Here is a 21,443-nt window from a genome sequence, read left to right as displayed (position 1 = left end):
TTCGGAAAGGATTCAGACCCCTTGACTTATTCACATTTTGTTACGTTACAATCTTATTCTAAAATGGATTATAATTTTTTTTCTCATCAATCTGCACATAATACCCCATAATGACAGAAATACCTAATTTACATAAGTATTAATTCGCTGTTGATTATTCAAATGTTATAACTTCTAATAGTAACTGTATCCATTGGTGATTTGGGAGAGAGTGTGGTGAGTGCCATCTAAGTGCCAACATCGTCTCTGATTGATTGAGAGATTCAAGGAGCTCTCACCATTACCTAACACAGTAGATGCAACACATTGAACATTTACATTCATGCACTTTTTACTTTGTTCCAGAAGCATTTAACTGCAGGACACTCCCACATCCTATGAAGAATGTGCCTACCTGATTTAGGGGACTCAGTGAATAGTTAGGAGTTTGGGCCAATTTCATCATAAAACGTTTCCTTGGTGTTAAATATAGTCTGTTAACAAACTTAAAATGTATAAATTAATGGTTCGGATTACAGGGTGCCAAGGTAATATTTTTCCATATTCTCAAATCAAATGAAATATATATTCTGTTCCAGTTGAAGGGTTGTTCAGATTCACTTAGATCTGTGGACAACACTTTTTTAATGGCTAGCTCAGAATATGAGCTTTCCAAAAGTTGTTGATATATTATAGAGATCCGTACCTTCGGGAGCACAGATAATTGATTTATAAATCCCATCATTGGATGGTTCGGTAGTTGGGTTTCCCAAGGGACTCCATAGGCCATCATAGCTGACCTAAATTGTAAATATAGGAAAAAGGAGTTGTATGGTAATGTGTATGTCTGTCAGATCTTGGAATGTCCTCAAACCATTACTGTTCATTATATATGCAAGGGTACAGATTCCACATTTGGACCATTGGGTGATGCAAGAGACCGCCCTCCAGATCGCAAGCTATTATTGTGAAGTATTGGAGTATGGGCGTCAAATAGAAATTAGTGCCAAATAGAAATTGTGTGAGCAATAATAGGACCAAAGTGAAGTTTCATTGTTTAAGGGATGTATTTGTGAAGACCACCTCTTCCAGGTCGTTAGGAGACACCATATTTCTCTCTATACTCAGCCAGGGTGCAGAAGAATCACATCTAAACCAATATAGGATGGGATGAAACGCTAGTGCCTGGATTTACAATGTAAAGTTAGGTACGGATAGTCCTCCTACATCTTTTTCTCTTTGTAATTTTGTTAATTTTATCCGGGATTGGTTACCTTGACATAAACATTTAAAAACTGCACTATGGATTTTATCCCAATAGCCAGAAGGGGGAGACAAAATTCATCCGTGGCAATATAGCCATTTTGACTATAGATATTCTTCCGGTTAAAGCAACTGGGATATTAGTCCATCTAGTGAGGTAGGATTGAATTGATCTGAGTATTCTGTTAAGGTTTCTGCCAATTATTTTATATAAGAAAGGAAATATATCTATTCCCAAATATTTCAAATGGGAAACAATTAGGATTCCATAAGGTGAGATGGAATCCTCCATCGGGTAGATTTGATTAGATGTATTTTATATCTTGAGATGAAGCTGAATTTGTCTATGATCTTTAAAGCGTTTGGGAGGGATTGAGATACCGTGTCAAGATAAAGATATCGTCGACATGTAATGAAATGACGTGATCCGTATAATTGAGAAATACTGGTGTGATTTCTTTCGATTGTTGAATTGCCTGGGCCAGGGCCAGGGCCAGGGGCTGGGGCTGGGGATGGGGCTGGGGCTGGGGCAGGGGCTGGCTCCATAGACAAAATAAATTGTAGAGGTGAGATGGGATCACCTTGCCTGCTACCTCTAGTTATACTGAATGGAACAGAGCAGGTATTGCCTGTTATTACTATGGCTGAGGGATTGGCATTTAGTATTTTAACCATATTAATGAAATTGGAGCCAAGTCCCATTTGTTCCAAAACCGACCAAAGATATGACCATTCTAGTCTATTCAAAGCTTTTTCTGCATCAAGAGATAGATCTGCCCAAGGAGCTTTGGTTTCTGATGAAGCATGTAAGATATGTAATAGATGACAGAGGTTATCTGAGGATAATATTTTTTAACAAAACCGCTTTGGTCCGGATGTACCAATTTGGGTAAGTATGTTTCATGACGGGACAATATAATTTTTGAACATAGTTTAATATATGTGTTTATTAAAGATAGGAGGTCAGGTGACAGTGAGAACACTGGGTGGCGTTCTTACCTTTTTTTAATAAAAGTGAAATTAGTGCTGTATTTACATCCCTTTCAAATGAACGGCTGTGCTAATCATTTCAAATAACAGTGGGCCTAATTGGTTCCAAATTTTAAATACCATCCCAACCGGGTGATTTGCCTTTATTCACATTGTCCAATGCCCTTTTGAATTAATGGAGAGGGATTTGGGCTCCCAGCAAGCCAGTTTCCTCAGCTGAGAGAAGAGGAGTTTTTATATATTTTAAAAATAACTTAATCTGGCTTGATGTGGATTTACAATCAGAGGTATATAAATCTTTATAGAAACAGGATAATTCTTGGTTGTTTAATTTGGGTTCTGATTGTAATTCACCTGAGTCAGATTCAATTGCTGCAATATCCGCTAATTGATCATTACTGCGAAGCTTGTTAGCCAGAAGATGTCTGGGTCGATTACCATGGAAGTACTGGTTGAGTCTAACTCGATGGATGGCAAATTCTGCTGTCTGTCTTATCAATAGATTTAGTTCTGTTTTGATGTAGGAGAGAGTAGTCACTCATTGGTCTGAAAAAAAGTGTTTGTTGAGAATGCTCTAACGCTGTCACGCCTGCTCCCGCTCTCCCTCTCTGGTGCTCGAGGGCGCCAGGCTGCCCTTCATTACGAGCACCTGTCACCATCATTACGCGCATCAGCGCTCATTGGACTCACCTGGACTCCTTCACCTTTTGATTGCCGCATCTGTATCTGTCTGTTCCTCCCTTGGTTCCCCGTGTCAGCGTTATTGTTGTTTTGTTTTCCCCTGTCCAGACGCTGTCTGTATTCTGTTCCTGTCCTTTGCTGCTTCTCATTTCCAGCGTCTGTCCTTACAAATGCAGCATTTCCAAAACTCGGTCCTGGGGACCCCAAGGAGTGCAGGTTTCGGTTTTTGCCCTAGCACTACACAGCTGATTAAAGTAATGAACTCATCATAAAGGTTTGATTATTTGAATCAGCTGTGTAGTACTAGGGCAAAAACTAAAACATGCACCCCTTGGGGTCCCCAGGACCGAGTTTGGGCAATGCTGCTCTAACATCATTAAGAACGTTTCCAATTCGGATATCTTCTTCAATTGTAATTTTTTGAGCCCAGATGCAAATGCAGTTGTATTGTTTTTAATAAAACCTTTGATGGGTTCACATAATTTTTTTTGTTAATCACTATGAATTCATTCAATTCAGTTTCAAATTGTTCACAGAAAGTAGGATTTTGTAGTAAGGAAACATTAAAGCTCCATCTTGTGGCTCTTATAGGAGATTGTGAAATGTGCAGCTGGCAGTAGTAAGCATGATGATCAGATAGGCTCACATGTTGAATTTCTATTTTCTTGATTGAAGGAAATAGAGTAGATAATAGTACAAAATCGATTCGGGAGAATGTTTTGTGCCTGTTTGCTTTAGGGTTATGAGTTTGCCGGGCATCAATGAGGTTGTAATCAGTGAGTTTATGTTGGAGAGCCTTGGTTGCCTGTGGATTATAGTTGGTCTTATTAGATTTGTCCCGCATGTCCAGAATGGCATTCATGTCTGTCCCAATAACCAGTTGGAATTCAGTTAATTCTAACAATATGCTGTTCAGAGAATCAAAAAACAAAGTATAATATGAATTTGGAGCATACACATTAATAATGGCAATTTTTTTTCTCCATTATTGATACATTTAAGGAAAGTGATGCTGCCTTCTTGGTCTTAACCTTTACCAAGGATGGTGATTTATTATGAGTTTCTTATGTATCATTATTATTACACCCTTAGTTTTGTTTGGGGCTGATGAAAAAGCAGCCAGTTGGAATGGCAGGATTATGATACTTTGAGCCACTGGACATAACTGAAACAAAAGTCTGTTTTCAATGCAATTCAGAGAGTCAGTATTTTTTGGACAATGGTACAGTATCTAGTCAAATACAGTAGGGCTATTGTATGCCACATTATGGTTGCCTAATAGTGTATAAAAAAAGATAACTGTGGGATCCAGCAGTGCTGCAGTTGAACGTGCAGAGAGAGAATGACATGCACCATGTACTGTATTGTAGGCTGATGGACCTCTGCCAGAACAACCACTACACTCTAGAGACACTCTCTATAGAAATGTGAGGTGGACTCTACATGAGTAGCATAACAAAACCCACTTCATAGTGATCTGTAGGCTATCTCTGTAGGAGATAAAAGACAGTTAAATGTATTGCTATTAATGTAAACATTAAGGTATTGATATGAAGAGGTGTTTTTTGTGTTGTCTGTCATTGGGCAGGTTTATTCTGACTTAATAAAGTGTTTACTCCAGAAATACTCTCCAGAACCCGATGGTCATGTGATCATCTTTGATAAAGAGCATGACTAAATTAGATCAGTTTATGAGAATATCCCCCCAAGGCACATTCTATCTCTCTCTCTATCGCTCTTCACCTGTAGAGTGAATATGAATTGGTGTAAAAAATGGCACTTAGTTTCCATCCACATCAGTAAAGTGTGGACTCACACTCTCTATCGAGGCACTAAGGTCATTGTGAGGTAGGCTGTCGTGGTGGATGTTGCAGGGAATGTTGCAGTGAGGAGGCAGATAAGGATGGTACATTTTCTTGCCAAAGGGGAGAATAAAAATATGTGCCAAAAGTACTTTCAATATTTACAAAATAATAAACCGGAGGTGGAGCATAATAAACTGGACAGAGATCAATAAGTCAGAGAACTGGCCTAACCGCGGCCTCAATAACGCCTAATAGCAATTAGCATAAGCAGCACCAGGGCCACGTTCAGCAGGACGCACATTTTTGGAACGTTCAGATAGAAATATACTATGCAGACCAAACATGATTTTCTGGCATGTAGAATAAGGAATCACGTGGCTCTATTCGTGGCATTTCTATCTGCAATGCACGACAATGTTTGGCAACTGAACTTGTCCCAGTATAGACCAACATTCCCCTATATGGGCACAGGAAATAAACAGTTTTAACACATTTACCCACAATGTATTTCACCATGGAACATTCCATTATATCACAGATTATCCATTATATTGACCAGATACTCCATTGGCTTCAAAAATGGAAGGTTGTCAGGAATAGGCAAGATCAGGTACGACCATTCTAGCCATTGAGAAGGCAGATGTGCGTGTGACAACAGGCACAACTCCGATATCAAGTGTTTTTATCAAAGTTGCCGGGATGTCACATGTCCTACTCATATCAGTACACTCGTAACAACCTAAGCATTGTGAAACTTTTATTCTATCAAAGAAGACACACATAGCAAATAAGCCATTAAATGTTCTGTTAACCGAATTCGACTCTCTCTCATTGACCTCCAGACAAAAACCCCTCGCTTGGTGAGCGAAAAAAAAGAAAAACTCCATCTGCTGGAGAAGACAGATTTTGGGCCCAGTTATCCCACTCACTTCCTCTCTATATGCATGTCAATGTTCACCAATTATCCCCCTCTCTCCCTGACAATCAAGGTTGGCATGACCCACAGTTTAAACATTGCGCTCTCAAACACACTCGTTTGCCTGTAAAACTCTGGTCAGGAAACATGATAGGACAATAACAGGTATGCAATCACATTTCACTTAACCAAACAGGTTTGATTCTTAAACATAATCACTTTGTAGTAACTTTTAAATAACAAATGCACATAAATGCATGAAGGGAATGAGTAATCTATCAGTGGAGTTAACTCACATACATTTATTTGTCCTTCCTCATGATTGACAATCAAAATAATGCAAAAAACCTATATAGCTTGACATAGGGAACCAGCTTCATCCATAACACCTCTATGTACTCAAACCTTTTGGCTGCACCAAAGCTGTATTATTTCAGAATTGTGTTAACTTGTGACTGAGTGACAATATGTGTCATGCTATGGACAACCACCCTACTGGGCTTGACTGGCTGTGATGTTGGTTGTGTTCACTCTTTCTCTCTTTGGGGCAGGACTGTCTGTGTATGTGTGAGGGCCTGTCAGCTTAGGGCTTGTGTTTTAAGAGGGACAGTGGAGCGGGTAATGTGCTGGCTGTGCTGGCCTTCACGGTGAAGGAGGGTAGCAAGGTGTTTCTTTCTCCCCACAGAGCCACACAACCTGTCCCTCTCTGCTGCAGCCCCAGCATCAGCCCTGTCCCCCTCAGCCCCAGCCTCAGCCCTGTCCACCTCACATGTTTATAGGGGATGTTAGCCCTGCCAGAGGACCACTTAATGTACCCCTATGTCCCAGCTTCAGTCCTGTCCCCTCAGCCCCAGACTCAGCCAAAGACTCAACCTCAGGTAGGACCATCTAACCACAGGTACAAACCACAGAGACAATGCTCGGTGTAATGGTGGTAGCTCAACTTCGATTATACTGAAAAATAATATGACGTTGTGTTATGTATGTGTCAGGATGTAACTTGTTGGTAAGGCCTCTCAGATGGTCATTGGTCAGGGTACATTGACGTGGTCCTCTGGCAGGGTTAACATCCCCTGTAAGCATGACGAGTCATTAGGTCAGAGAAAACACAGCACACAACTTACACAAGCCTGCTTTACTGGGCCTAGGAAAATACCTCGTCACTAGAGTAATATAACACTATTTTGGAGTCTGTAGTATTTTGCCTCCATGTTTTCCGAACCTGTAATCGCTTGTGTGACAGCCGGTGTGTGTGTCTGCCTGGTAGTGTGTGAATGAGAGTGATGTGTATACACTAGTAGCACTGCAGACAGAAGGCAATAACGCCTGGCCTGTTCATCTGTATGCTGCTGCAGAATAGTGAGCTGCTATCAGATGAGGGGATGTCTTTGCAGGAGAAAGAGAGGAGGGAGGTACGCTGTTAGAAAAAGGGGTTCCAAAAGGGTTCTTCGCCTGTCCCTGGAGGCTATCCCTATTTGGTTCCAGGTAGAACCCTTGTTGGTTATAGGTAGAACCCTGTTGGGTTCCATATACTGTAGAACTCTCTGTGGAAAGGGTTGTACAAGGAACCCAAAAGGAACCCAAAAGGGGTTTTCAAAGGGTTCTTCTATGGGGACAGCCAATGAACCATTTTAGGTTCTAGATAGCACCTTTTTTTTCTAAGAGAGAGAGGGAGAGAAAGATAACAGGTAGAGCATTGAGGAATGTAGTAGCACAATGAGAGGATTCAATGTTTGAAAGACCTTAATTATATCCTTGACACAACAGGGGGGGGGGGGATAGCAGGATATGTGTAGAATAGCAGGATATTTGCTCAGAAATTTGTGAAAGTCAGGACATTCCTTGTCCGGCAGGGTAAATCTATTTTTATAGTAAAAAGAAAAGGAAATGCCCTTGTCCGGAGGAAAGGATCCCAATTTCAAACTCTCCAAAAAGTGTTTAAAATGCCAAAATTGCAATAATGGATTTTAATTGAAAATTATCTGATGTAATTTCTTGCAAAAGCACTCTGTGAGTTTAAAGAATATTTCTCTCAAAACTGTGATTCCTATAAGATGTGTCTGGAGATTTGGTCATATTTGTCATATTTGTCTCAAATCCTAAATTAATCAGGAATGAGCAGGGTCAGTTATACCATAAAGACCCCTTATTCATGTCCTCATTACATGTAGTGCAACCAGCCTACTCATGGTCAGTAAAGTTATTTAATTTTGATAGATTTAAACAAACAATATTGGAATCACCCTGATCACAACCATTAACCATAAGCAAGATGACAACAAAGTCCTCTCGAGCTGACATCAGCACTCTCTGTGAATCAATATTAACAATGACTGGGAAAACAGACTGTCTAGAGGGACAGTCCAGGAGGAATAACATCGTTGTTGATGGCGTACCAGAGTCTTCACATGAGAACTGGCTTGAGTCTGAGGAGAAAGTAAGACTTTTTTTTACTGAAAAGCTGCAGATGGATGAACCAGCATCTTCCTCAATGAGGACTTCTCTGAAGCTGTGCGACAGAGGCGGAAAGAACTTATCCCAGATATGAAAGCTGCCAGAGAGCATGGGAACATTGCTTACATCTACTACGACAGGCTCATTTTCCGCCCTCCCAGGAGAAAAGGCTGTGAGGAATAAGAGAGCCAAGCCTCAGGGTCAGTAGCTTCAGCCAAACGTCTCTCTCTCTCTCAGACACACACACACACACACACACGCACGCACACACAAACACACACACACGCACGCACACACGCACACACACACGCACGCACGCGCGCACGCACGCACGCACACACACACACACACACACACACACGTATTTATTATGTCTCCATATTATGTCTATCTCCGATAAGCTACCAAGGAAAGGGCAAAGAATAGCCCATATTAATATATGTAATCTTAGAAATAAGGTTAATTAAACCAATAACTTGCTAACGTCGGATAACATTCATATCCTGGCCATATCTGAAACTCACTTTGATAATTCCTTTGATGATACAGCAGTAGCAATACAGGGATATAACATCTACAGAAAAGACAGGAATGCCTATGGGGATGTGTTGCTGTATATGTTCAGAGCCATATTCCTGTAAAGCTTAGAGAGCATCTCATGTCAAATGTTGTTGAAGTGTTGTGGTTGTGAGTTCTCCTAAAGCCTCTTATTTTGGGGTGCTGCTATAGGCCACCAAGTGCTAACAGTCAGTATTTGGGTAATATGTGTGCAATGCTTGATAAAGTGATGTTAACAGAGAGGTCTATTTTCTGGGTGACCTGAACACTGACTAGCTAGCAATTAACTGTCCTCTCAAGAGGAAGAGTCTAACTGTGACATCCACTTGTATTGATCATATCTTCACTAATGCTGCAGAGCTTTGCACCAAAGCAATATCAGTTTTCATTGGCTGTATTGACCATAACATTGTGGCAATAAAAAGGAAAACTAAAATACCAAAGGTTGGGCCTAAAGTAATTTATAAGAGATCATACAAAATGTTTTATCAGGATTATTTTGTTGTAGATGTCAAAAATGTATGTTGGTCTGATGTGTTTGAGGAAGTGAATCAAGATGCATCACTGGAACTATTTGTAAAATTATTAACGTCAATTGTTGACAAGCATGCACCTGTTAAGAAACTAACTGTGAGAACTGTTAGAGCCCCCTTGACAGATGATGAATTGAACAATTGTATGGTTCAAATAAATTGTGCAAAAGTGGTGGCAAACAAGTCGGGCTGCTCAGCTGATTGGTTGACATAATGTAAATTGAGAAAAGTTGTGACTAAATAAAAAGATATTAATATATTACAAATAATAATAATATTACAAAACAAAGATAAATGACATAAAACACAATGGAAAAAGATTTTGCAGTACCTTAAAATATATAATGGGCAGAAAACTCAATTCATCTCCATTGTTCATTTTAGTTGATGGGTCATTTATAACAAAACGTTTTTATGTTGCCAATCATTTCAATTACTTTTTCACTAGTATTCTACAACGTAGAAATTAGTACAAATAAAGAAAAACTCTTGGATGAGTAGGTGTGTCCAAACTTTTGACTGGTACTGTAAGTATGTATGTATGTGTATATGTGTGTATTTATGTGTGTGTATGTGTATGTATTTATGCATATACAGTACCAGTCAAAAGTTTGGACACAACTACTCATTCAAGGGTTTTTCTTTATTTTTACTATTTTCTACATTGTAGGTCATTGTCCTGTTGTCATGTTGTCCTTTCATGTGGTCCTGTTGATAAACAAATTATACTCCTACTAAGCGCAAACCAGATGGGATGCCGTATAGCTGCCGAATGCTGTGGTAGCCATGCTGGTTAAGTGTGCCTTGAATTCTAAATAAATCATTGATAGTGTCATCAGAAAAGCACTCCCATACCATCACACCTCCTCCATGCTTCACGGTGGGAACCACCAATTTGTTCTTAACTGACTTGCCTAGTTAAATAAAGGTAACAATAATAATAATAAATAAACCACACGCACAGAGATCATCCGTTCACCTACTCTGTATCTCACAACGACTAGGCGGTTGCCCCTTCCTCTTAAAAATCTCAAATTTAGACTCATCAGACCAAAGGGCAGATTTCCACCAGTCTAATGTCCATTACTTGTGTTTCTTGACCCAGCAAGTCTCTTCTTCTTATTGGTGTCCTTTAGTAGTGGTTTCTTTGCAGCAATTCGACCATGAAGGCCTGATTCACGCAGTCTCCTTGTTGAGATGTGTCTGTTACTTGAACTTGAACTGTGAAGCATTTGTTTGGGCTGCAATCTGAGGTGCAGTTAACGCTAATGCACTATTCCTCTGCAGCAGAGGTAACCATGGGTCTTCTTTTCTTGTGGCGGTCCTCATGAGAACCAGTTTTATCATAGCGCTTGATGGGTTTTGCGACTGCACTTGAAGACACTTTAAAAGTTCTTGAAATTTTCCGGATTGACTGGCCTTCATGTCTTAAAGTAATGATGGACTGTCGTTTCTCTTTGTTTATTTGAGCTGTTCTTGCCATAATATGGACTTAGTCTTTTGTCAAATAGGGTTATTTTCTGTATACCACCCATACCTCGTCACAACACAACTGATTGGCTCAAACGCGTTAAGAAAGAAAGAAATTCTATAAATTAACTTTTAAGTGACTACCTCATGAAGCTGGTTGAGAGAATGCCAAGTGTGCAAAACTGTCATCAATGCAAAGGGTTGTTACTTTGAAGAATCTCAAATACATTTAGTTTACATTAGTTTAACTATTTTTTGCTTACTACATGATTCCATATGTATTATTTCATACTTTTGATGTCTTCACTATTATTCTACCATGTAGAAAATAGTAAAAACTAAGAAAAACACTTGAATGAGTAGGTGTGTCCAAACTTTTGACTGGTACTGTATATATACATTTGCAAAAAAATATATGGTGGATTGGAAGTGATGCAGTCAATTACATTGATGGAAGCTACAATCATACCATATTAAAGCAGATCTACTCCCTGCATGCCCATCTTGAGGGTTGACGAGAGATTAACTGCTTCACTTCTAGGTTTTATGAGAAATATTACTGTGACAAAAATTCCAGATTGTCTGCGTAACCAAATAAGATTCAGCTCAGACATCCATACATACTCCACACATTTCTTCATAGTCCCCAAGTCCAAAATGAATTCACAGCAACGTACAGTTCTATACACAGCCATGTTAGCATGGAACTCCCTTCCATCTCCAATTACTCAAGCAAACAGCAAAATTATCATAAGAATACGGATAAACAACCAACTCATGGAACGGAGGGTACTGTGAGGGGACACACAAACACATGCACAGACAGACACACTCTAACAGTCACATCATTTTTGTTTGTTGTATTGTTTGTATATTGTTGTATTATAGATTTGGGTGTCTATCAGTGTGTCAGTGTTTAGTTACTTGTCATGTGTTTTGTTTTTGTGGACCCCAGGAAGAGTAAGTGCTGCTTCTGCAAGACCTAACGGGGATCCAAATAAACACATTGCATGTTGTCTGAATGAGGTTGGTCCTTTACATGGTGTGATAGCTTATACTTTGGTCCATCAAAATATATATTTTCAAAATGTTTTTATATTTAGAATATTTCTGGGAAAAAAGTTGAGAATGTCCCATCTTTCAAGAATCCCTGAGCTTTGAAAACAGCAACATTTTCTCTCAGCCTAATGGCAAAATGTGCAAAATAGCATAAGATTATCTATAATACTGCAAATGTTTCTCTCTGCTCCATAAAAATATAAAATTATAAACAAAATCTGTATTTTTGGTGGGGGGGTGCCTTGCTCGTACCTTGCGGGAGGGCCCGCGAAACTGCGCTACGCCACTGACACTCACGAGCGCGCTCACACACACTTATTCTCATACATGCACCCATGTTTAGACACATTACACAGACACGCACACACTGCACCAGCAAGCCTGCATGGGTACCAATCCTGTTCGCCACAGCGCCTGAAGAGCAGGGAGAGAGGGAGGGTGAGCAGCGAGAAAGAGAGCAAGGGAGAGTACACTTGAGCTGGTAGCAGGCTTGCTGGTGTTATTACCGCAGCTCAGAGTGTGATATAGAATAGTATGTTATGTCACACACAAGCAGTACGCACAAATGTACACACACACTGCACCAGCAAGCATGCATGGGTACCAATGGAGGAAGGGGGAGAGGGAGCAAAGAGAGAGTGGAATAGGGAGAGGGTGGGGGAGCAGTGAGAGCGGGAGAGGAAGGTAGCAGCATAGTAAGCGAGTGAGAGCGAGGCAGTTTTTTACGTGCATGTTTTGGAATGGGTTTTTTCTTCTCTGGTCTCTTGTTGAGTGAGAGTGATGATACTCAGAATGCCTGTGATGCTCAGTGCCTCCCACAGCTCTGTCCATCGCTCTGTCCGCAACTCCCTCCACAGATGGACAAGCAGCAGGACTATTAGAGAGAGGAGAGAAATAAAAAAATAAAAAATTGCAACAAGAAACCAAATCAATGCAGCAGCAAGAGAGGGAGATTTGACTTTCACTTAAAGCTGTTCAAGCTGTTCTATTCCTCTGTCCGTCCCCCTCTTCTTAATCTTTTTATTTTCTTAGAAGGTGGTCGGAATAGTTTCACAGGAATGCAGAACAGAACACGAGAGGAAGAGGGACTTTAGAGGCTAAAGAGAGAGGGAAAGATAGAGAGAAAAAGAGACAGAAAAGTCTGCAGCATCAACTGCATTCCCCCTGTTCTGTTCCCTTGTTGTGGTTCAGAGTGAGGAAGAACGGAGGAGCAGAGGAAGAGGGAGCAAAAATAATTACACAGGGAAAGTGTACATGAGCGAGAAAGACAGGGAGAGGAAAAGATAGAGAGAGCGGGTTCTGTGATGCGCTGCAGTAGCATCCCACAGCAGACGGCTGAGGACTACCTCCCTGTGTGTGCGCGGCATGTGTGTGTGTGTGACTGCACTGCTGAAGAGGAGGAGGAGGAGGAGGCAGAATGTGAGCACGCCATCAGACGCTGCAGGGCCATACGTAGAAAAACACACTGGCACCATCAGCATCCGCCCACGGCAGGCAGGACCTCCAGCACTGCAACCCCCAAGCCCCAGCCCCAACCTAAGACCTCGCCAGGCCTCTACCACCTTCATCTCCACAAGACAGTCGTCTCAACCAGGCTGAAATATGGCACAAGCCGCCAAACATCTCCGCAAGAACAAGGATTTAGAAGCCCAGATTGAGGCGGAGCGAAAGGAGAAGGAGGAGGAGAAGGCCAAGAAGAGGAACCGCTCGCGGGATAAAAAGCGCAAGGTAAGGGGTCCACTCACGGGGGGTCAGAGGGAGTGGGAAGGGGGAGAGATGGAGAGAGGGGCAGGAGGGAGAGATACACCCCCCTTCTTTCTCTCTCATGCTAAGCTCTGATCAGGGGTGCTGGGGCACACATGGACATATACTGATGCATTTCTACAGTGTGTGCACAGTGACACTGGCAGACATGTACTGTGCACACAGACATGGGGAAACTGTAAACACACTGCATGCTCTCCTACTCCTCTTCCTGCTTTACTGACTGTCCTGTGGCAGAACTGTCCTATGGGTCTGTGTGGTACTCTACCTCTTTCTCTCTCTCCTTTTATCTCTCTGTCGCTCTCTCGCTCTATCTGCGTTAAGTATTAAGGAAGTTAGAGGTAGTTTTGAGAGCCAATGCTAACTAGCGTTAGTGCAGTGATTGGAAGTCTACAGGAACAGCTAGCATCATTGATGAGCATCGTTTAGCCTATTGATAAGTCTGTCTGTCTGTCTGTCTGTCTGTCTGTCTGTCTGTCTGTCTGTCTGTCTGTCTGTCTGTCTGTCTGTCTGTCTGTCTGTCTGTCTGTCTGTCTGTCTGTCTGTCTGCCTGCCTGCCTGCCTGCCTGCCTGCCTGCCTGCCTGTCTGTCTGTCTGTCTGCCTGTCTGTCTGTCTGTCTGTCTGTCTGTCTGTCTGTCTGTCTGTCTGTCTGTCTGTCTGTCTGTCTGTCTGTCTGTCTGTCTTCCTCACCCATACAGGACGCACCCAGAGGGGGAGAGAAGGGGTACTGGGGTGCTGGTGAGGTTGTTTTGCTTAGTTTGAGTCTGACTGCCAATGTATGGGGGGATAACGGGTGAAAGAAATGGGGAGTGGTTGGGAGTTATGATAAGAGAAGGCAACGTGAGAGATAGGCAGAATGGATATCAGTCAGACCTACCTGGGACAGGTGTCACAGTGGAGGTTGGCACCATCACGAAGGGTTCTGTTGAGGGGGAGGGGCTCCAGCTCCAGCTGTTTCATTAGAACAGTGTTGCTTAGAATAGGAAGACAAACTTAGATTCTGTAGCTAACTACAGTATGTGCTATGAGTGTATTAGTGTGTTTAGATATGGGCAAGTGACTCATGGACCCGAGAACCAATGGGCCCTCAACGGCCCCCGCCACTAAATTCACAATTTAGTCTTTGTTTTTATTGCTCTCTTAAAATAGCAGTTGGAAATGCCCCTTCTTCTTTTATCACTTTTATCTGTTATTACTTTCTAGTCTAATCCCACCCACATGGCTGTTAAGTCCACAGTGTTTTTTTTATCAGCCTCAGTATTGGTACATGCCACAATCATTCGGTTGTGATAGACTTGTGTTGAACAATACAACAGGATTCACAGTTAATCAGAACAAAGTGCACGTGTTCAGCATTCCGGTCTGCCTTTTTGATTTGTGTGCGTGTGCGTGTGTGTGTGTGTGTTGAATCAAATCACATTTTATTGGTCACATACACATATTTAGCAGACGTTATTGCGGGTGTAGCAAAATGATTGTGTTCCTAGCTCCAACAGTGCAGTAATATCTAACAATTCACAACAATACACACAAATCTAAAAGTAAAATAATGGAATTAAGAAATATAAATATTAGGACGAGTAATGTTGAAGTGGCATTGACTAAAATACAGTAGAATAGAATACATTATATACATATGAGATGAGTAAAGCAGTATGTAAATATTATTAAAGTGACTAGTGTTCCATTATTAAAGTGGCCAGTGATTCTATGTGTGTAGGGCAGCAGTCTCTAAGGTGCCGGGTTGAGTACCAGGTGGTGCTAGTGGCTAGTGATGGCTATTAACAGTCTGATGGCCTTGAGATAGAAGCTGTTTTTCAGTGTCTCGGTCCCAGCTTTGATGGACCTTTACTGACCTCGCCTTCTGGATGATAATGGGGTGAAGAGGCCGTGACTCGGGTGGTTGATGTCCTTGTTTATCTTTTTGGCCTTCCTGTGACATTGGGTGCTGTAGTTGTCCTGGAGGGCAGGCAGTGTGCCCCCGGTGATGCGTTGGGCAGACCGCACCACCCTCTGGAGAGCCCTGCGTTTGCGGGCGCTAATAGAGCCCGACAGGATGCTCTTGATTGTGCATCTGTAAAAGTTTGTGAGGGTCTTAATGCAACCCACGATACAATTTTCAATACCCCGGCCCAAAAATTGGGGAATATTTGTTATTTAAAAATAAATGCCTGCAGTCATCTTGTGCACTAGGTTAATAGATCAAGCAGATTGCGTTCATCATTTTGTCTGTTGCATTATTTTTTCATTATGAAGCCCTAAATCAGCTGATATAGCCAGCCCAGTAGTCACATGGTACATTTGTTTACAAAGAGCCCACGGAGCAAACGGAAGCTTTCGTGTTGTGACGATCCACTGTTGTGCAGTGCAAGAGAGGTGTTCAAGTTACACTTGAAATTCTCTACTAATATTTACCAGCTAAATATCTTATAAGATGTGCCAAAAAAAAACTCTCCAGCTTAGGGCTCCAGCTATGCATTTGGTTTGCTAACTTGCTTGCTAAGTGGCTAGCTTGTAAAATCAAGCTTCTTGGGTTACTGCAGAGACAATCAATCCCTTCTTGGATCAAGAACCCTGCTGTCTAATATTTGTTTTGTGTGTGCAGAAAACCTTTTAAGATTGTTGTACAACTTTATGAGCTGGGGTGTCTGTCATTGCAATTTGTTTATGTTCACTTGGGCTTGTTAGCATTTAGCGACTGTGCACTTGAACTAATTCCTGTCTCCCAAATCATCATTATTTGTTTTTGTATTTTTATGGATCCCCATTAGTTTCTGCCAAGGCAGCAGCTACTCTTTCTTGGTCCAAGCACAGTAAGGCACTTATATTACATATAAAACAAAATATAAAACAGTACATCATATAACATTATTACACCACTACATATCTACAATACAAAATGTATAATACCACTATACAACAATATTACAATGTACGTGTGTATAGAGTGCATGTGCTTGTGCTTGTGTGTGTATGCGTGTGTCTGCACCTTTTGCGTGTGTCTTGTCACAGTCCCGTTGTTCCATAAGGTGTATTTTTACCTTTAAAAAAGACAATCTGATTCTACTGCATGCACCAGTTACCTGATGTGGAATAGAGTACTGTGCGCCTCCCATTTTCTGTTCTGGACTTGGGATTGTGAAGACCTCTGGTGGCTTGTCTTGTGGGGTATGAATGGGTGTCCGAGATGTGTGCTAGTAGTTTAAACAGACAGCTCTGTACAACACTTCTTACAAAAACAAGTAGTGATGATGTCAATCTCTCTTCCACTTTGAGCTATGAGAGATTGACATGCATATCATTAATGTTAGCTCCCCCTGTACTTTTAAGGGCTAGTCGTGCTGCCCTGTTCTGAGCCAATTGGAATTTTCCTAAGTCCCTCTTTGTGGCACCTGATCACACCACTGAACAGTAGTCCAAAACCAACAGTTTTGCTTCTGTCCCTCTCCTCGCCCCGAACCAGGGACCCTCTGCACATATCAACAACTGACATCCTCGAAGCATCGTTACCTATCACTTCACAAAAGCCGCGGCCCTTGCAGAGCAAGGGGAACAACTACTTCAAGGTCTCAGAGCGAGTGACATCACCCATTGAAATGTTATTAGCGCACACCCCGCTAACTAGCTAGCCATTTCACACCAGACAAAACTAGGGCCCGTAGGACCTGCTTGTTGATAGTGTTGTTAAAACCTCTTAAGGATCTGCCCCTTTTTTTCAATTTTCACCTAAAAGGACACCCATATCTAACTGCTTGTAGCTCAGGACCTGAAGCAAGGATATGCATATTCTTGGTACCGTTTGAAAGGAAGCACTTCGAAGTTTGTTGAAATGTGAAAGGAATGAAGGAGAATATAACACAATAGATCTGGTAAAAGATAATACCACGTTTTTTTTTGTACTATCATCTTTTAAATGCAAGAGAAAGGCCATAATGTACTATTCCAGCTCAGGTGCAATTTATATTTTGGCCACTAGATGGCAGCAGTGTATGTGCAAAGTGTTAGACTGATCCAATGAACCATTGCATTTCTGTTCAAGATGTTGTATCAAGACTGCCCAAATGTGCCTAATTTGTTTATTAATAACTTTTCATGTTCAAAATTGTGCACTCTCCTCAGACAATAGCATGGTATTCTTTCACTGTAATAGCTACTGTAAATTGGACAGTGCAGTTAGATTAACAAGAATTTAAGCTTTCTGCCAATATCAGATATGTCTATGTCCTGGGAAATTTTCTTGTTACTTACAACCTGCTAATCACATTAGCCTACGTTAGCTCAACCGTCCCATGGAAGGGACACCGATCCCGAAGAAGTTTTAAGGGGTAGAACTGGTGTTTTTTTGCAACCAGTGGCTATAATTGGAGATGGAGTGGTTTCTCCTCTCATAGGAAATCAGCAATTAGTACCAGGAGATGTGCCCTTCACCTTTGCAAGGCAATTAGCAATTAGTGCTAGTACTTCAGTCTCTATTCTCTCAGTGGCATCTGTAAGCGGAGGTCTCTCTGCAAAACTAAGATCGTCACCGAAATAAAGAGGTTCTGACGAGTTGTTCTGCCGAGTTGTATGAGTTGTTAATTTTCTGATTATCTCATTTAGCCTTTTTGTGGCTTTGGCAAATATTGGTGTGTTTTCTATACCTGTTCGCTCCTCTCCCTGTAGGCTTTACAGACTCTCCCCACCCCTTGGTTGCAACCCTTCTATTTTAGTGTACCCTGCGCGAATAATGAATGTGGAATTCCTGGTCTCTGGCAGCGTTTGGAACTGCCGATCTGCGGTCAAGAACGCAGAGTTCATTTCTATGCTGCCCTTTAGTCCCTTGTCTTTTTGGCCCTGACAGAGACATAGTTCACCCCAGACAACACTCCTACTACAGCTGCTCTCTCATTTGACTACGTGTTCTCTCATAGTCCGAGAGCATCTAGTCATCGCGGTGGTGGCACAGGGCTACTCATTTCTTCTTAATCAGCTTTTTCAATCTCACTCACCTGTCCATCTCCTCATTTGAATTCCATGCTGTCACTGTCACTTGTCCACTTGTCATCTATCGCCTTCCAGGTGCCCTTGGAGAGTTCCTCAATGAGCTTGACACCTTGATAAGTTAATTTCCTGACATTGGCTATCCTATCATCTCTCCCTTTTGCTAAATCCCTCTCCCTCCTGTCTCCTGATTGTGCCTCTTCAACCCTACTCTCCTCCCTTTCCACATCCTATGACTCGCACTGTCCCCTTTCCTCCCAGCCAACTCAGCCCTCCCTGTTTGCTCCGTGGCTCAGTGACTAATTTCAAGCTTAGAGAACAGGGCTGCAGGCAACTGAGCAAAAATTTTGGAAAATGTAACTTTCGGAGGACCTATCATCCTTTCACTCCCTCCTCTCTACCTTCTCTTCCTCTATATCTGTTGCTAAAGCCACTTTCTATTACTCTAAATTTCAAGCTTCTGCCTCTAACTCTTTTCCACCTTCTTATCCCTCATTATCCCCCTTTCCACCTCACTCTTTGCAGATTACTTTGTCAACCACTTTGAAAAGAAGGTTGACGACCACCGTTCCTCATTCACTCAGCCTATTGAGTCCATTGGTCCCACTCACACAGAACTACCCTACGCCTTGACCTCTTTCTCCCCTCTCTCTCCAGATGAAATGCTGCAACTATTGACTATTCGCCACCCGACAACCTGCCCGCTCGATCCCAACTACTCCTCCCTTCTCCAGACTCTTTATTTTCTTTCCAAAACACTTGAGTGTGCTGTCTCTGACCAACTCTCTCTATCTCTCTCTGAATAATCTTCTTGACCCTAATCAGTCAGGCTTCAAGACTGGTCACTCAACTGACACTGTCAACCATCAGATCCTCCTCTCCACCCTCTCAGTGCTGAGGGTCACAGGCTCTGCAAAGTCTAGGATTGCATCCTACCTAGCAGGCCACTTCTACCAGGTGACACTGACAATATCTGTGTCTGCACTACGTACTCTCAATACTGGTGTCCCCCAGGGCTCGGTTCTAGACCCTCTCCTCTTCTCTCTATACACCAAGTCACTCAGCTCAGTCATATCCTCACATGGTCTCTCCTATCATTGCTATGCAGATGACACTCCACAACTTTATTCCTTCCCCCTTCTAACAACATGCATCTCTAAGTGCCTGGCAGATATCTCAGCTTGGATGTCAGCCCACCACCTCAAGCTCAACTTCAATGTGTTACCCTCACTACCTTCAGGCTATGTTCAAACCCTACACCCCAACCCGAGAAAAGGTCAAAGACTTAAAAACAAGAAAGAGACATTCCAACGAAAGAAGAAGAGACATGTTCACGCTATTGAGAAGGAGAACACTGAGGTGATTGACTCATCAGACGAGGAAGTCACAAGGCTACCATGTTTCTCCCTTGCTAGAGGGACACAGGGGCAGCTGTATCTCTTGTGTCTGCTTGTGTCAGAGAAAGTCTACAAAAGACACTGAAATACCTTCCACTGCAGCCAGCACTCACCATGTACCCACCATCTTAAAAAAACATGGAGAAGTCTTTAATGGAGAGCTGGGTAGCATGACAGACAGTGATGCTTAGCATTAAGCCAGACAGCAAACCAACGTTTCTGAAAGCACGATCAGTACCTTATGCTATCAGACCAAAAGTCGAGGCTGATTTGGATCTATTCAATAATAAAAGTATTGGAGCTGGTCAGCGTGTATGAATGGGCTACACCCATCGTACCAGTTCTTTAAAAAATGGTAGAATCAGGAAATGTGGAGACTTTAAAGTCACAGTTAACCATGTGTTGTCCGCTGAGCAGTATCCACTACCTCACACCGACAACCTTTTTGTGGGCTTAGCTGGAAGTCAGAAGTTCAGCAAAACCAACCTCTGCCAAGCCTACTTGCAGATACACGTGGATGAAAAGTCAAGAAGGTCTCTTCAGGTACTGTTGTCTACAGTTTGGAATCACAAGTGCTACAGCGCTATTCCAGAGGGTGATGGACCAGATCTTGAGTATTACCGCCCAAGAGAATTCTCTTCGGTTACAGTCACAGCCGTGTATATTCACCCTCAAGCCGATACCACGACGGCCCTCAAGGAACTACTCTGACTTTATGCAAACTGGAAACCACATATCCTGAGGCCACATTTATTTTAGCTGGGGATCTTTTACCATGTGAATTTTAGGAAAATGCTACCGAAGTTCTGTCAACACATTGACTGTAGTACTCACGCTGGGAAAACATTGGACCACTGCTATTCTCTCTCCTAGAGTTTTTCCTGATCTGGTAGTAGGCTAACTCCAGACCCTAGTTGTAGCATATGACATAGTAATAAATCAGCTGTAAAAAACAGTTTTATGTGGGCCATGACATTGGCTATGATGGGACCAGATCATTTTTCTTATTAGGTCATAGCTCGCTGAGCTTGCTGAATGCAGGGTTGCATCATGTAGGCCTTTGCATCAGTAATTAAAAAGATACTCATTCAGCATGTCATTACTATTGCGCTGTTTGAAAACCTCTTAAGGATCCGCCCCTGTTTTAAAATTTTCGCCTGAAATGACATACCCAAATCTAACTGCCTGTAGCTCAGGACCTGAAGCAACGATATGCATATTCTTGATACCATTTGAAAGGAAACACTTTGAAGTTTGTGGAAATGTGTAATTAATGTTGGAGAATATAACACAATAGATCTGGTAAAAGAAAATACAAAGAAAAAAACAACCGTTCTTTGCAACCAAATCTAGAAAAAGTCCAGGCGGGTAAATACTTTCTGAAGGCACTGTATATATTGTATACCATGCTAGCTCACTGCTAATGTACATAGTGTGTTTATGGTGCTACGTCCTGCTCACTAGCCCAATGGTATTAGCCGCTACATGCTAATCTCTAGTCATTAAATTGTGTGCATTACAGCTATTACTGTTAGCCTGTGCAACATGCTACATTGCTATTAGCCTTTGCTGTTGTGCAATAGATTCCCTGTT

The 21,443-nt window shown here is 42.0% G+C and overlaps 1 protein-coding gene across 18 annotated transcripts in view; it reads left to right on the top strand.

Moving 5' to 3' along the window:
- ank1a (ankyrin 1, erythrocytic a) overlaps positions 1 to 21,443 on the top strand; it is a 233,504-nt gene that overhangs the window by 7,883 nt on the left and 204,178 nt on the right. For 9 of the 18 annotated variants that reach the window (XM_071353025.1, XM_071353040.1, XM_071353022.1 and 6 more), the window contains exon 1: positions 13,184 to 13,436. The exons of 1 other annotated variant lie outside the window; for it this stretch is intronic. In XM_071353025.1, coding sequence (XP_071209126.1) covers positions 13,311 to 13,436 — 126 coding nt within the window. In that variant the 5' untranslated portion in view covers positions 13,184 to 13,310. Of the gene's footprint in view, positions 1 to 13,181; positions 13,437 to 21,443 lie in introns of those variants that run through there. 8 more of the 18 variants (XM_071353041.1, XM_071353030.1, XM_071353023.1 and 5 more) reach the window with 5 other exon arrangements.

The sequence above is a fragment of the Salvelinus alpinus genome, chromosome 19, assembly GCF_045679555.1.
Source record: "Salvelinus alpinus chromosome 19, SLU_Salpinus.1, whole genome shotgun sequence".
NCBI lineage: Eukaryota > Metazoa > Chordata > Actinopteri > Salmoniformes > Salmonidae > Salvelinus > Salvelinus alpinus.
This window is presented reverse-complemented; position numbering and strand designations above follow the sequence as displayed.